Raw genomic sequence first — 14,463 nt, 5'->3', positions numbered from 1 at the left:
GAGAAAAGAGAAATAAAGATCAAACAGCAAATTTTAGGTCACTTTACACTTAACAAAGTTTAAAAAAATGAAACCAGCACCACCAACCCTCACCTTCCCCAACTTACCAGTCCTTAACACGCACAAAATTAATAGCACAGCTTGGCTTGCTCTTCCCATCTCCTTTAACATTTGCAATTGCTGTTGCTGGATAAAGAAAGTAAATTCAAAAGTTTGCTTTCTGTTTTCTGTGAAGAAGCACAGTGAGATCTTGCTGCTCTGCAACGGTTTGTTACAAGAGTTCCAGCTGGCTCTTTATAAAGGCTCTCTCTCCTTGGGGCAGAGTGGGAAATCCCTGGACGGGAAAATCCAGAGCAGGGAGGAAGAGAACCAGTCGGGCGGTGTCCATTGGCTCAGCGCCCTCTGCTGCTTTTGTGGCAGCCCAGGAAAATAAATAGCAAAGCTTGTAAATACAGTGCCTACTACATTTGGAAAAATCTGTTTCAGATCTGATCTTGCAAACGACAGACAAAATGAAAGAATGTGCGTAAGTCAAAGTAATTGAATGCAACTATATCTCAGATAAAAAGCTATTCAAATTTGTTTTTAATGAAAATATTTTTGTGGGATTGAGTTTTCAGAACAGTTCTAACAATGCTCAGCTCTGTAAACAACATTACATGACTCGGTATTTCCCTTGAAAACTGTGCTACCAGTTTCAAAGGTGTTGTTACTTATGTTCCTAAGTATTTTTGATCTCTAAAACTAAAGAAATACATCAGATAGCAGAAGTCTGGAGATCTGACTTAATCAGCTTGAATCAGGCTTATACTCTTCAAACTAATGGAATTAATTAATATACCCAATGCCACTTTGCAGTGGATATACAAATCCAGTTTGGAATATTTCTGAGGACAACACTTACTGACTAATATGGCAGCAATGTTAGGAAAAAAAGTAAAATAATACTTTCGGTGTTTAATTTTCAGTTGGAAATGCTGTGAATGCAAAGAATGGATAAAGGTTACTAAATCTCAGTTGTTTATTTATTCAACTGCTTAAGTAATTGAGGTACTACAGAGGGATCTGGACAGGCTGGATAAATTGGCTGAGGCCAATTGGATGAGGTTCAATACAGTGAAGAGCCAGGTCCTGCTCTGAGCTCGCAACAACCCCAAACAGCACTACAGGCTTGGGATGAGAGGCTGGAAAGCTGCCCAGGGCAGAAGGACCTGGGGGTGCTGGTTGGCAGCAGCTGAACATGAGCCAGGTGTGCCCAGGGGCATCCCGGCCTCCATCAGGAGCAGTGTGGCAGCAGGAGCAGGGCAGGGATTGTGCCCCTGTACTGGGCACTGGTGAGGGCACAGCTGCAGAGCCGTGCCCAGCCGTGGGCCCATCACCTCAGGGGGGACACTGAGGGGCTGGGGCCAGCCTGGAGAGGGGCAGCAGGGCTGGGGAAGGGGCTGGAGCACAGGACTGAGGAGGAGCAGCTGAGGCAGCTGGGAATAATAATTATAATAACAATAACAATAACAACAAATGAAAAATCCACTCCAAGACAATCCAAGAATTACCCAGAAGGCAATAAAACAGGGAAATCTGAAGCATCTGGAAATGCCTAACCAAAAATCACTAAAACTAAAATTCAATGAAATTGCTACAGTGGATTATACCATAATATTTTATTTTTATTATCACCATCTTTTTTTTTTTTTTGTTAGAGGAGGACAAGGAGGAGGAGGATGAGGAGAAGGCAGAGAAGGAGGTGGAGAAGGAGGAGGAAGAATAAAACACTCCTAAGTGTCACAAAATGCAAGCAGTGTACTGTTCTAGAAGTACTACTATCAAATCCAAAAATCCAATAGCTATCCAGGATAGAAAATAACACTTCTACACAGTGTGATTTTACTGCAGAGAAAGGGGTCTTGTTGGAGAGTGCACTCTCTCTGTTAAGCTGCAAATAATTACTTTAAAATCATAGTCAGAGAAAAGCAAGAAATGAAACTGCTCTGCTTGGACTGCTTAAATAATCATCAGAAGCTAAGCTGAAAGAGAAAGGGCAATATTTCCTTGTTTCTGGGAAATCAGTTTCTAGACGGAAAAAAAAAAAATTAAACATAGGAGAACATAGCTGCATACTGGAAAGATCTTAATCAAGTCCTTCATCAGATAACATGAAATAGGAAATAACTCTGTTCCTGGATTCAGTAAATTAAACTGTACAGCTGCCATTAACTTTACTGGAGCTGGATCCTTACCACAGGGACTACTATCCTGAGTATTCAAATTCAACTCAGTTTAGGTAAGAGCAGAGTTAGCCAACAAATATTACTAGAGGAACTACAAATCTGCCAAAATTTTAAAAAGTTTTAAAAAACTTTCTCTTTACACAACTTCAAATGTAAACCTTCTATGTATATGTACATTACTGTTGCTCCTACTACCCTCAGCATCAACATCAAAATAGGAAGATGGGCACCAAGTAGGGTTATTTTCAGAACTCTCTTCTTCTGGCTGTAAACAAACAGAGATTAGCTGACAACTTTTAGCACTTGACCTTGAGAGTTCAGATAATCTAGTTTTTTATTCAAACAGCACAGAGGAGGATGCTGGGGGTAAAACAGAGGATGCATCCACAGTGAGATAAGTATTATAGTACCAATTGGAAGAAATCTCAACACATGCAGAGTGCAATGGGGACTGGAATGAAACAAGAATTACAAGAATATTACTAAAGGCAAAAAAGATTAAAAGAATTAAGCACTGGGATGCAACTACATGTTTTTCAATACATCTAGTAATCAAAACAGACTTCTAAGGCTCTGAGGGACAAACTAAAATAAACAATTATGTGTTGCAAAACAGTTTGGAAACACTGAACACAATTTTTGGCCCGGCATAAGAAAACACAAGTGTCCTTCAGGAAAATAAAATTCACATCAGATTTATCTGGAATTTAAGAAAAGAAACAATTTCAGAACTGTGCTAATCATTTCCTTTAACTCCTACTTCTGCAATTCTATTAAATACCTATATGATACATTTATTAGCTTCCTCTGAGCAAAAGAGATAACAAGTTCTTGAAATCTTAATGAATTATTTTAACAAAATGCACATTATCCAACAGGTTAGTTATCCAATGTTTATACAGCTCTTCCAGCATTTTTTCCTCCTGTCTTATGGAAGCTATTAGGGGAAAACTGAAAAGCCAACCTTTTGCAGAATCTGAACTCTTAAAACTTTCACCAGTGCTTTTGTGATTTATGGACAAGGACCTATGGTGAAGAGAGAGAGAAATTTCCTCTGTCCTTTTGACAGAGGAAATTTAATAATAAAGAAGGTAGAAGGAAACTCATCTGACCTGACATTCTGGTGAAAGGATGCAGCAAAGTCTGACTCAACAGTTCTTTAGCCCCATATCAAAGAGGTGTTACAGCAACTCCATACTTAGGTCCCCTGTTCAAACTGCAGCCCTCACACATCTCAGGAAATATTCTTGGGATGTGCCCTGGGGGTCTGAGTAAAGAAAACCTCAGAGTTTCAGATGCTTTACAGAAGCAGCTGGGATGAAAAGCTTCCACCCCACGCACAGAGTGTCTGATACCTCTGCAGGATGATTGTGCCTGAAGAAAAAGAGCCAGAGGACTGTGCTGTAACTCAAATGAGAACTAACCTCAGAGACCAAACTCACATCAGCAAAGAAGGAATGCCCTCCAGGCATCACATGCAAGGCAGTACCTTTAATATGGTCATATCTTGATAAAGTAACTGAAAAAACATGAAGCTGGAGGACATGTATGAAGACTGCTGATTACATGGCTAATAGAGCAGGAAATGATCTGCCAGTCTCAACATTTTCAGTTCTCAGCAACTTCAATAGCCTGCTCTATGGGTTACACACTGTCTCCTTCCTCAGCACCCGGACTTTTGGTTCCCAAAGCTGCCCCAAACTTTGCTTCTCCTGACTCTCTCCACCTGCTTTCTCAATACCTGACAATAATACAATCTCTGTATAGCCCCAAGAGGGGGAGGAGAGCATCACTGACTCCCTATAATTTTCATCTCCGGATGGGAAGGATGAGATCTACATGCATATCTATTTAAAGGGTTGTGTCTGTTTCAGGAATTGTAACTTTGTACCTAACTACAAAAAGAACACCAACGCATTACCCTGTAACCCACATCACACCTCACAATTGTACTCCACATCTAACTTGTCATCTACTGCAAGAAGAAAAAGAAAATCTTAAGAAAGTTTTATTATCTGCTTCTTTCCCTTTTCTGGAATTTCTTAAATACCATATATAAAAATAAATGCATCTACTTCCTCCATTATCTTTCTCAGGCACCAGCTTCTCAGTTAGGACACTTCCTGTCTGGTTAGTCTGAAGGCAACTAGAATCCACAAAGGTGCCAAATAAAATAATACAGAAGAGTGATAAGATGCATAGACTACAGATTAGCTAATTTCTTATTTTCTTCTATTCAGAGGCATTGTCCACTTCACAGAAAGAACAAAAATTTCATCTAATAAGTCCCTATTTTTTATCCTAGTCTTCTGTTACTGGAAAAAAATACATGCTTTGGAAATTCCAAACTTTATTTCTAAAAAACTGAAAGTATGCTTTTAGTGGTGCTGGATCTAAAAATGAAACTGTTGGATAGTGTTGAAATCCACATACTTTAAGTGCCAAATGCTGTAATCCAAGCCAAACTTCATTAGTTTGGATAGCTGTGCTCCTGTTGTCTTCACAGTGGCATAGTTAAAAATAAGTTTCCCTTCTGAAATATTACCTAGGCTATAACAAGAATTAAATTCAAATATGACCCTTGGAGTATTCAAAATCTCTTTGGGAATTCTGAAGTAAGACTTCAGATTCACTTTTATTTTGATCTGAATATAGCAAGGCATATAAAAATAATTTGTTCTCACTGGAGAAAACTACAAAAAAAAAACCCCCGACAAAACTCATTCAAAATGGACAGAGTGAAAAAATAGAGTGGGCTTTGGGTCAACATGCAGATGATAGCCAGAACTTAGGATATGGCAAGGTAAAGTCAGATGAAAACATTTAAGAAGGAATATGAGCAAGTTACTTAATTCCCCCAACATTCCACAGGAAATTCTAACACCATTAAATCTTGTTGTGTACTTTATTAAGGCCAGTGTTTCATAAGATGAGAAGAATTTTTTCAAGACAGTGATGGAGAACTTTTTGACCAAGCCTTCTTCTTACTCACCAGCAGCAGCTCTGCAACACCCTTGTTCATGAGTCACTTCCCTGTCTGTCACATCCTTCCTGCTCTTCAGTCATGAGGTACATGCATGTCCCTATGGACCAAGAAAGAAAAGGGGGAATAATGACAGCAAGATCTATAACAGACCATTCCACCTGCAAGAAATGCAGAACTTGGATTCTCCTACACAGGCTACTGAAAAGTGCACTGCTAATAATGGATTATCCTTCAACTTATCTTCCAGAATATATTCTTTTTTATTCTCTTACAATGGTTCATATTCTGAAGTACTGTGCTTGGCTGGGTATTTTTGCTGCCTTGTGTTATAGAAATGTTATCTTTGTTGTCCCACAGTGGACTGGCTCACTAACAGGTAGAAATACTACACAGATGTCAGAAAGTAATTAAATTACTTAACTTTGCAGAATTCAAGATTCATAATTTTTAAATCTTCCATATTAGTAAGAATTACAGAGATTTCTCAGTTTATTTTATTGGTTTTTTTTTAAAGATACACAGAAATTAAATCTCTTTTTTACCTAGATTTTGTTACCCTCCCCTCTCTGGAAATGGACTGAAAGTCCTGAAGAAACTGACCTTCCAAATAGAAGCAACTGGGAATGAATCAATTTTTACTTCTGTCAAGCCAAAATGACAAGTATTCAAGAGAAAGGATTTTGCAGTAGCAAAATATGTATGTTTGTGTGTCTGTACACACACTGATAAATCAAATAATGCTTGAAACCAGCTGCAACTCTATTAAGGGACTGGCACCCTGCTTTTGTCTCTGGAATGTGCTCTACCCTAAATAAAAAACATGCTGTTTTGTCACTTGGACTATTTCTCTCTCTCCTTTCTTTCCCCCAGACAGTTAGGTATCATCTTAACTGCTTTGTTAACACTTCCACAAAAGGAATATAGCAAAGTAGGAGTGGCTAAGTGATAAAAACCATAAGCAGCTGAATTTTTCTTGACAGACAAGGGTAAGAAAGATGAGAGTTAATGGAATTTATTTCCCCTTCCCAGACAATTACTTGGCTAGGCATCAAAGCCCCAGCCCTTGTAGTCTGATATAGACAACTGAGCAAGAATGACTTTCATAGTTGTGTCACCTTTTATCACAGACCATGTTACACTCTAGTGATAAGACAGGCAACTTGAGAAATGTGTCACATGTTTGAAATTGCTCTCAGGCAGGATGAAACTCTGTACTGAATTAGTATGAGAAAAACCTGACTTCCAACATTCTGATACCTCTTAGCCAAGGATCTCTCCTGAAATTTCCCAAGAACTGCATGTGAATGTCAAATAATAAGTAACAGATGGTTTAATGACCCTCTTGGTTGAAAAACTTTTGCATTGTTTGACTTAATTTCTTACTATAGTTAGCTCCACACCATGAGGAATGGCTATTGGCAGCCCTCTTTCAACAGCTCAGCTCCAGGCAAACTTACAAAGTTCACTTGCAGCTGAATGAAATAACCATTGACTAAGTGAGATGACCATGCACCTACGGCCAGGGCTTTCACTTAGATACTGGGACATCCTAATGGGAAAGGGAACAATTCTGTGCAAGCCACAGTTTACACCAGATAAAGAAGACATAAATGTTTCATAAGCAGTCTTGAATCCTTTTGTGGATCAAAGATCAACCAGTTAAGTTCTCATAGGCTCATGAGCCTGAGATGAATCTTACCTCAGGAGTGCCTTTCAGTACCCAGGACATCAGCAGCATGGTGACTTGGATCTGCAACACCATCAGGCTCCAGGCACAGGAACTTCCCGAGATGTATGAGGGTGAATTCATTAAGATTTTGAGCAAATCATCCTGCACCGAGTCTCCAAGATTATTTGAATGAATGTAATACAAACATCTCACACTAAAAAGAAATGCATTCTAGGAATTCTCTATTATTGATGTAAAGTGTTTGATATAAACCCATCAGCCTATAAGTGATTTATTATTACATTCTATAATACTGATTCACCTGCTATGGCACTAAGATCCAGCTGCTGACTTTTGCTTTTCTTGCACTCTTGGGTGTCTTGTGCCATGACTATTGAATTTTTGTGGCATGAAGAGATTTTCTTCTACCTCTAAGGTCAGCATATGGATCCTAATGTGCTGTTACATAGCAAATATAGTCTATCAACAATTTAGGATCTCACATAATTTAAGAAAAATTGTTCCAATTTATCCCACATATTGTATTTATTAATGGGAATATTTATTTTAAATTTATTTTTCTAATTCATTAATTGGAAAATTAATAAATAAAAATTATATTTAAAGGTTACTACAAGATTTGCACATTTAACTTAAAGGCGGACAAATTTTCAGGTCAAGTCTATAGTACAGAATGATTACAAGAATGAAGAGAAATTTATCACAAGATTGAAAAGTAAGCAGTGTATGTGTTCAAAACTCCATATCTACCCAGGAATAAAGCAATTACTAAATTAATCTGTACTCTTTACTAGTTCCTAGTAGCTCACCATATTCCCTTTTTAATAAAAGAAACAACTGTTTTCTAATTTTTAAGGGATTATACAGTCGATAAATGCTACTAATGTACTCTAAAGCTGCAGATGGTTATAAAGATAAATAAATGAGAAGATGAAAATCCTGCACAACATTCCTTGTGAAGTTAGTTTTGGGTCTGTGAATCACCTGTAAACTTACCTTGACCTTTTATTTTCTTACTCTTTCTAACAAAATCTAATGTTTCAATTAACGCATTTCATATCATGGCACTAAGCCATTTTCATAAGGATTTCTATAATGTGCCATTTAAGATTCAGTTTATCCTTCCAAGGCTGTTTTAGACAGAAAATTAAAGCAAAAACTCAGACAACCACATTAGTGTTTTGACTGGCAAACACAATTACCTATGGGACTTGAGTACTAATAGCACTTTTCTGGCACATAGTTGTAAAGCAAACCATTGTGAATAACTGGAAATCCTGTCAGGATCTAATTAGAAGAAATAGGGCAAAAAAACAAGTGAGAAGTTGTCTGTGACTTCTTGGTAATCTCATGATTATGGAGTGACATCACTTGCAACAATTTCATGGTAACTCCTTAAAGTCACTGAGGTTAAACACAGTGCAAGCCTAACTTGAAACGTGCTTGGAACTTCAGGTTCACCTTGGCTGTAATTGCTGGCTGTGTCTCAAAGCAAGGCCTCTGAATCATGATTCAGAGAGCTCTCTGGAGCTCATGGAATGTCAAGGGCCTGCAGGGAAAGTGAGTGTGGTCTGGATTGTCACAACTGGCTTTACAACACCCAGAAGTGTTCAGTAACAGTGAGAGCAGCTTGATGCTTCCCATATGAACATGCAGGAACTACCCAGGAGCTCAAGGCAGCTTTCAAATCTCGCTGTTAAAGAGAAATGAAATCTGCCATTCCTGCCAGTTTAACAGTGCTTTACACAGAGATAAATTTCATAGGTTCTTCTTTGAGAAACTTACTAGTCAAGGTATGAATGAATGCCAGACTCTGTCACAAATACATTTGAAAATTTCCAGGGCCCACATAATAGGAGGCTATTTGAAAGAGTGTTAAAACAATTTCTTTTAAATATCATAAGTTCTTTCTATGCTAAAACTTAAAATCTTTCTCCAAAAAAACAGGAATCACTTACAATTGCTCCACAAAACACAATAAATAATGTAAAAAGATAAAAGAACAAAGACTGGAAAAAATGGTAAATGGGAAGTAGGTATTGAGGAAAATTCTGAAAACATTATTGAATAGTCTTGCTTCATTATCTCATATATTTCAGGAAAAATTTTTTCTTATGAAGTAGCTCAAACGAAAGGAAAAATGGTGCTAGCACACAGAGTTAAGATAAAAATATTATAAACAATATTCCTATTCCCTTATTATTATTTCCACATATTACAAAACACATTGCATGTTTTGCATTGGAGGTTATACTTACTAACTTCTTTTGCCAAAAGGAAACTTTTTCATAATTAAGTGCTGCTGCTGTTTCTCCCTCACATTTAGAACTACTTGTTTATTATCTTTTCCAGCATATATTAAAAGAAACACAACTGTACACCAAAGCATTTGACAGGTCTGCTTTTGCAGGGGAAAGACTGTTTTTCTATTTAACTCAATATTCCTCTAAACCTTGGTAAGAATAATGGAAAGTAGTCCAGAAGCTGCCTAGTACCTGAGATCTAACTCCTATTCCCCCATTTCCAGTCTTTTGGGACTGAAATCCTGTTTAGATATGCTCATGAGTGTCGTTGTTACAAGGAGATAGAGATGGACAGAATGTACCTACAGTGGATGAGTCAGAATTTTTTCAAGCCAGAATCCCATCCCTGACACAGGCCAAAAAGCAGATTAAAAGATAACATCTTGAGAATGGTAGAAGCACAAGTGATATAGTTGCTTACACATTGACTCAGAGAGAAATGGTCTGCATTGAGTCCGTGGTTTTGGGAACATAATTCAAGAAAAAACCTATGAGCAAATGAAATTTGAGAAATATCTAAGAGATTTGGAAATACAAGTTTACAGATGTATTTCTAAAGCTTGCAGCCTTTTAAAACTTATCCTAAACAGAATAGAAAAATAGAAATTAATAGTATTAACTAACACTATTGCAATTAGAACAAGGAATCACCTGCTCTGTTCTGCCACTCTTAAACCAGCTCTGCTGCTTTACTTTCCTCTTGCACTACTGCAAAACTTTTTTCTCCTGCAACTTTAAAATAATCTCTGCCTTTTTCGAATCTAGAATGTCACTAAACTTTATCAACTGAGCTCTTCTTAGCATCCCAGCATTGCACAGGGCCTCTGTCAAAGTTTTGAGCTGTCCCACAGCTGTTGCTGCCTGCCAGTGCACTGCTCTGAGGCTGTCTCAGCCCTGCTAGCACAGTTTGCCTGTGTCACCATCTGCTGACTTTGCACAAGTGTCACAGAGCTGCCTGTTGGCACCCACCTGTGAACATAAGATTCTCCCAAATTAACCACATCACCTCTTACTTAGGTTTGCATTCTGGCTTAGTCTAAAGCCCAAGGGACTCAAACAGAGATTCTTCAAGATACACTTTCAGACTTTGCATTGTCCTCTTCAGCTGTGTAATGACTTACCAAATGATTTTTTTAACCCACATTTACTAACACTGCAAACTGGAATGACTGAAAGGCTAGGGAGCTGCTCTGCTTCTTTGCAAGCCCAGATTGGTATAACTGAAGTCACAAGGAACATGATAATTTATAGAGCTCCTGCTATGCTGGGCTGCTCAGGCAAGGGCTCAAGTGCGAAACATGGATGTAGTTCAGAAGGCTGTCTTTGCCACAGCACAAAAATTTGCAAATTTTATCACAAGAATACATATCTTTACTTGAAGAGTGGAAGTTGGCTTTATACAACAGCTTGAAAATCATGTCAAAACTGATCTCAAAATGCAAAGTTGTTTCAAATGAAATATATTAAATAGTAAATCTCTAATACATATAATCAAAATCACTTTTCATTCTGTGCTGTCTCTCCTCTTGGGAGGAAGTTGGCATTTTTCATTGCAGCAGCATCTATTATCTCTCTTTAAACATTTCCCAATTTTAGCAGAGAAGACTCCACCTTCTCCCAATACACAATAAACAAAACTTTTCTAAGGCTTCAGCCCTTTTCAAAATCCCAAAGTTGCACATGGGATAAAGAAAGAAACAGGATGTTAAAGTAAATTGCACAAAAATAGGAAGAAGGTTGTTTATGAAATGGCAGCCAGAGTCCTGACATATACAGTATTCTCCCTGTTTTTTCCTTTGCCATAAGTTTTCTGACCCCTATGTTTTTTTGTTTTGGTTTGGTTTTTTCTGGCTGATTTATTCATCAGCTTTTTCTATCACTATGGCAAAGGCAAATATCCTCTGGAAGGAAGACATTTTCCCTCCTCCACGCTTCCTCCGGTACACAGAAGAAAGAACATCGATTTATTATCCTGCCAAAGTTGGCCACCTGGACAGACACCCATCATTCTCAGAACAGAAATGCAAGAATGCTAGAATGCGCTCTGGAACAGATAATTTCCCACATTTGCCTTTACTGTAGGTCCAATGTCTAACTTACAGCAATAGTCAACAGCAGTGGCTTCAGCAGAAGATGAAGGATGCTCATAACTGGCAAAGTTCACTGCACAGTTCTTTAAATATTGTCCTTATTTGCTGAGATTATGTCTCCTTATTTGAGGTATGACTTCCTTCTTTAGCTTGTCTCACTTTACTGCAATTATTCCTTCAACAGCAAAAACCCACAAAATTGTTTTAAAAGTCAAAACCCATTCAGAATGAACAATGCATACAAACACTGGTAAATACTGGTGCATATAAATTTGTCTAATTTGAACATTTTATCTCTGAAGACAGGAAGAAACTTCCCAAAAGTTTCCCACCTACAAATTATCATGTAATCAGATCATATCAGTTTCAGGAATCACAACACACTTAAATCAAGGAAATACAAAACATTAACAGGAAATGAGAAGAATTCTCTCTTATTAAATCACAGTTGTTGCTATTCTTTGGATTAAAAAACTAATCTTCCTCATTTCATCCATGCTGTGATATTTATAACATTCGAACAGCCTATATTTAGTCTGTGACCTTTACATTTGACCTTTAATTTCTAAAGTTATAGAAAGGCAGATAAAAAGACATTTTTTTAAAAAAAGGAGTTTAAGGTTTATTTAGTGATTTATATATATACTGCAGATTAGTCATGAAAATATCTTCTGTATGCTACCTTTATTAAAGGTACATGAACACGAATTTGTTTTCTGGTGCCACAAAAATGCTGTATCTGCATCTATTTTGTCAGGATTAAGACTCATTTTAACAATGAATTCTCCTATTCTCCACACAACAGGGAATTTATAGCTTAAATCATGTCAGATATATTTAAATCTCAGTTAATTTAAAAATGTTTTTCTCAATTTGCGGGTGAATGCCAATATCACCAAGTTGTCTGCATGCATAAAAGCAGAGGCCAAGGATTACTCTTTCTGATGGAAACTGTCATTTGACTTGTTTAATAAGCTCAAAGGAAATGGAAAACACTGTGAATGGACCACACAGGAAAGTTTAAGACTTATCTGTAGTAGCAAAAGGAGAGAAGACTTAAATGTATTAGCAAAATGCCTCTGTATTCCAAGTTCTATTGGACTCCTTCTAGGCAACTCAAATGTTGAACCAATGTATCTATATGCTGAATTACATCAATCTTCAAAAGTACTGTATTCCCCACAGGGCACATAAAATCCATATACAAGCAATTAGGAAAGTCATTCTCAATTTCAGTCTCTTTAAAAAATGGTTGAAAGATATTTTAAATTGAAAACCAATAAATATTCACCCATCTCTTCTTTTGATTTTAATGTAACTGTCATGTGTGCTCTCCAATAGAACACAGAATTCATCTCCCTGAGGCAGGTACTCAATTGCTTTTAGTACCCTGGCTGACTTCTATTTCTTATCATATTATTATAGTTGGGGTCTTTTAGTTTATATTCTAGTCATATTTTGAAAAATGTCTATCACCATTGTCATGTAGTAAAGAATCAGAGATAATAATAATAATAATAATAATAATAATAATAATAATAATAATAACAATAATTTGGGGGGGAAATCAAGGCAGTTGAGAGGCAGGAAAATTTTTATGTTTCTCTATGGAGAAATAAGTGACCAGAATTATTTGACCACATAAACATCCATGAGTCTTTCCTAATGAGTGCCCTGTAAATTGTACCACTAATGAGGTATTGAAAGTTCATAATTTGCAATAACTTCAGAAAATTATTGGCAAAGATTAGCACTAGCCATTGAATTTTGATTCTTTTGGACCATTTCAATGAGCCTTGTCCTCCATTGGAAGGACTTCAAAATTATGAATGACTGCCGAGAAAAGCAGCCTTTGCTAGGAAGAAACAATACAATGCAATTGGTCAGTGGAAGTTCCCCGCTGAATTTTTTTACCTGCAGCCTTTTATGGAGCAAAGGGAGGGAGGGCCTTCCATCTGAAATGATAAACCCCAGCTATGTTACAGAAACCTGTGGTTACAGAAACACTGGCATTCACACAATTAAGTTAAAGAACATTAGGTGCTTCTAAGATAAGCAGTATCCACCCTGAAATGGTTTCCTGTTTTTTAAAACCAAGCTACTGATGCTAAATGCTAAAAGATTTGCTTTAATGCAGCTCATCTCATTACTGCCCTTACATCCTGTTTGTAAATCTGTCACTGAAATTAAGCTTTCATCCAGCTGTGAAGCCTGTCCAAACTGACCAGTGCTACATGCCAAACTAGAACCTGGTGTCAACTTTCTTGAGATAAGAGCCTGTCTTCTCATTTTCACTGTGGGACACCTCATGTGTCTGAGATCCTACTGGAATAATTAAAAGCCTTAAAAGTACACACAAAAAAAGGAAAACTGAACCACTGAACTAAACTCATCTTCTAGTTTGTGAAGAATTTGTTCATACAGCTATAGGGTTAGTTATAGACTTTAAAAACACTCATTCAAACCATAAAGATACATTTACAGAAACACAGCTTCACAGGATAAAAGCAATTAGTCACGGATCAAATACTGTTAATAAAATGGAAGTGCTTTGTACTTCCAAACTTGTTCTAGTGAAGATGACTATTGATCAAAACACTTTCTTAGAAACTCCCACATCAATAGCTATATGTAGAAACAAAAAAAAATTACATAGTCAAATCTGTATTGACATCATTTGATTAAACAAAATCCTTCTCAGGGTCCCTTCCAAGGCATATCTCTGTTCTAGCCCATTTTCTCTCTTGGATAAAAAGAGACTGAATTAAGAAATTCATTTCTTAAGTCATTCAGACTTAATTCTAAGAAACCTGGAGAACAGGTGTTTAGGAAGTGCTGCCCTTCCAGGTCATGCCAAAAATCTTAGAAGACTTTCAAATTACCTCAGATTTTTTTATCTTGTAAAATATGAATTCTCTAAATAAAGATGTAAAATAAGAATTTCTCAAGAATCTCTTAATTTGTTTAGCATATTGTTTTTCCTTGACATCTCAAGCAATAGTTTTCAAAGTCCAGGCTGCAACAGCATGAAATCCACTTAAATCTGCACTCCTGCATTACTGCACTGATCTGATTTTCAGACTTTCATGAAACCTCCACATTCCTTAAAAAAAAAAAAAAAATTTAAAAAAATTGATCAGAAAATACAAAGCCTCACCAGTCTTCA

General features: G+C 37.0%; 1 protein-coding gene across 6 annotated transcripts in view; it reads right to left on the bottom strand.

The window, feature by feature from the left end:
• VCAM1 (vascular cell adhesion molecule 1) overlaps positions 1-14,463 on the bottom strand; it is a 46,245-nt gene that overhangs the window by 12,889 nt on the left and 18,893 nt on the right. For 2 of the 6 annotated variants that reach the window (XM_064719258.1, XM_064719257.1), the window contains exons 2-4: positions 6,914-6,995; positions 5,221-5,311; positions 108-186 (exon numbers count right to left, since the gene is read on the bottom strand). In XM_064719258.1, the coding sequence (XP_064575328.1) occupies positions 108-186; positions 5,221-5,250 (109 nt within the window). In that variant the 5' untranslated portion in view covers positions 5,251-5,311; positions 6,914-6,995. Of the gene's footprint in view, positions 1-107; positions 409-5,220; positions 6,996-14,463 lie in introns of those variants that run through there. The other 4 variants (XM_064719261.1, XM_064719262.1, XM_064719260.1 and 1 more) reach the window with 4 other exon arrangements.

Source organism: Zonotrichia leucophrys, chromosome 8, assembly GCF_028769735.1.
Source record: "Zonotrichia leucophrys gambelii isolate GWCS_2022_RI chromosome 8, RI_Zleu_2.0, whole genome shotgun sequence".
NCBI classification, from domain to species: Eukaryota; Metazoa; Chordata; class Aves; order Passeriformes; family Passerellidae; genus Zonotrichia; species Zonotrichia leucophrys.
This window is presented reverse-complemented; position numbering and strand designations above follow the sequence as displayed.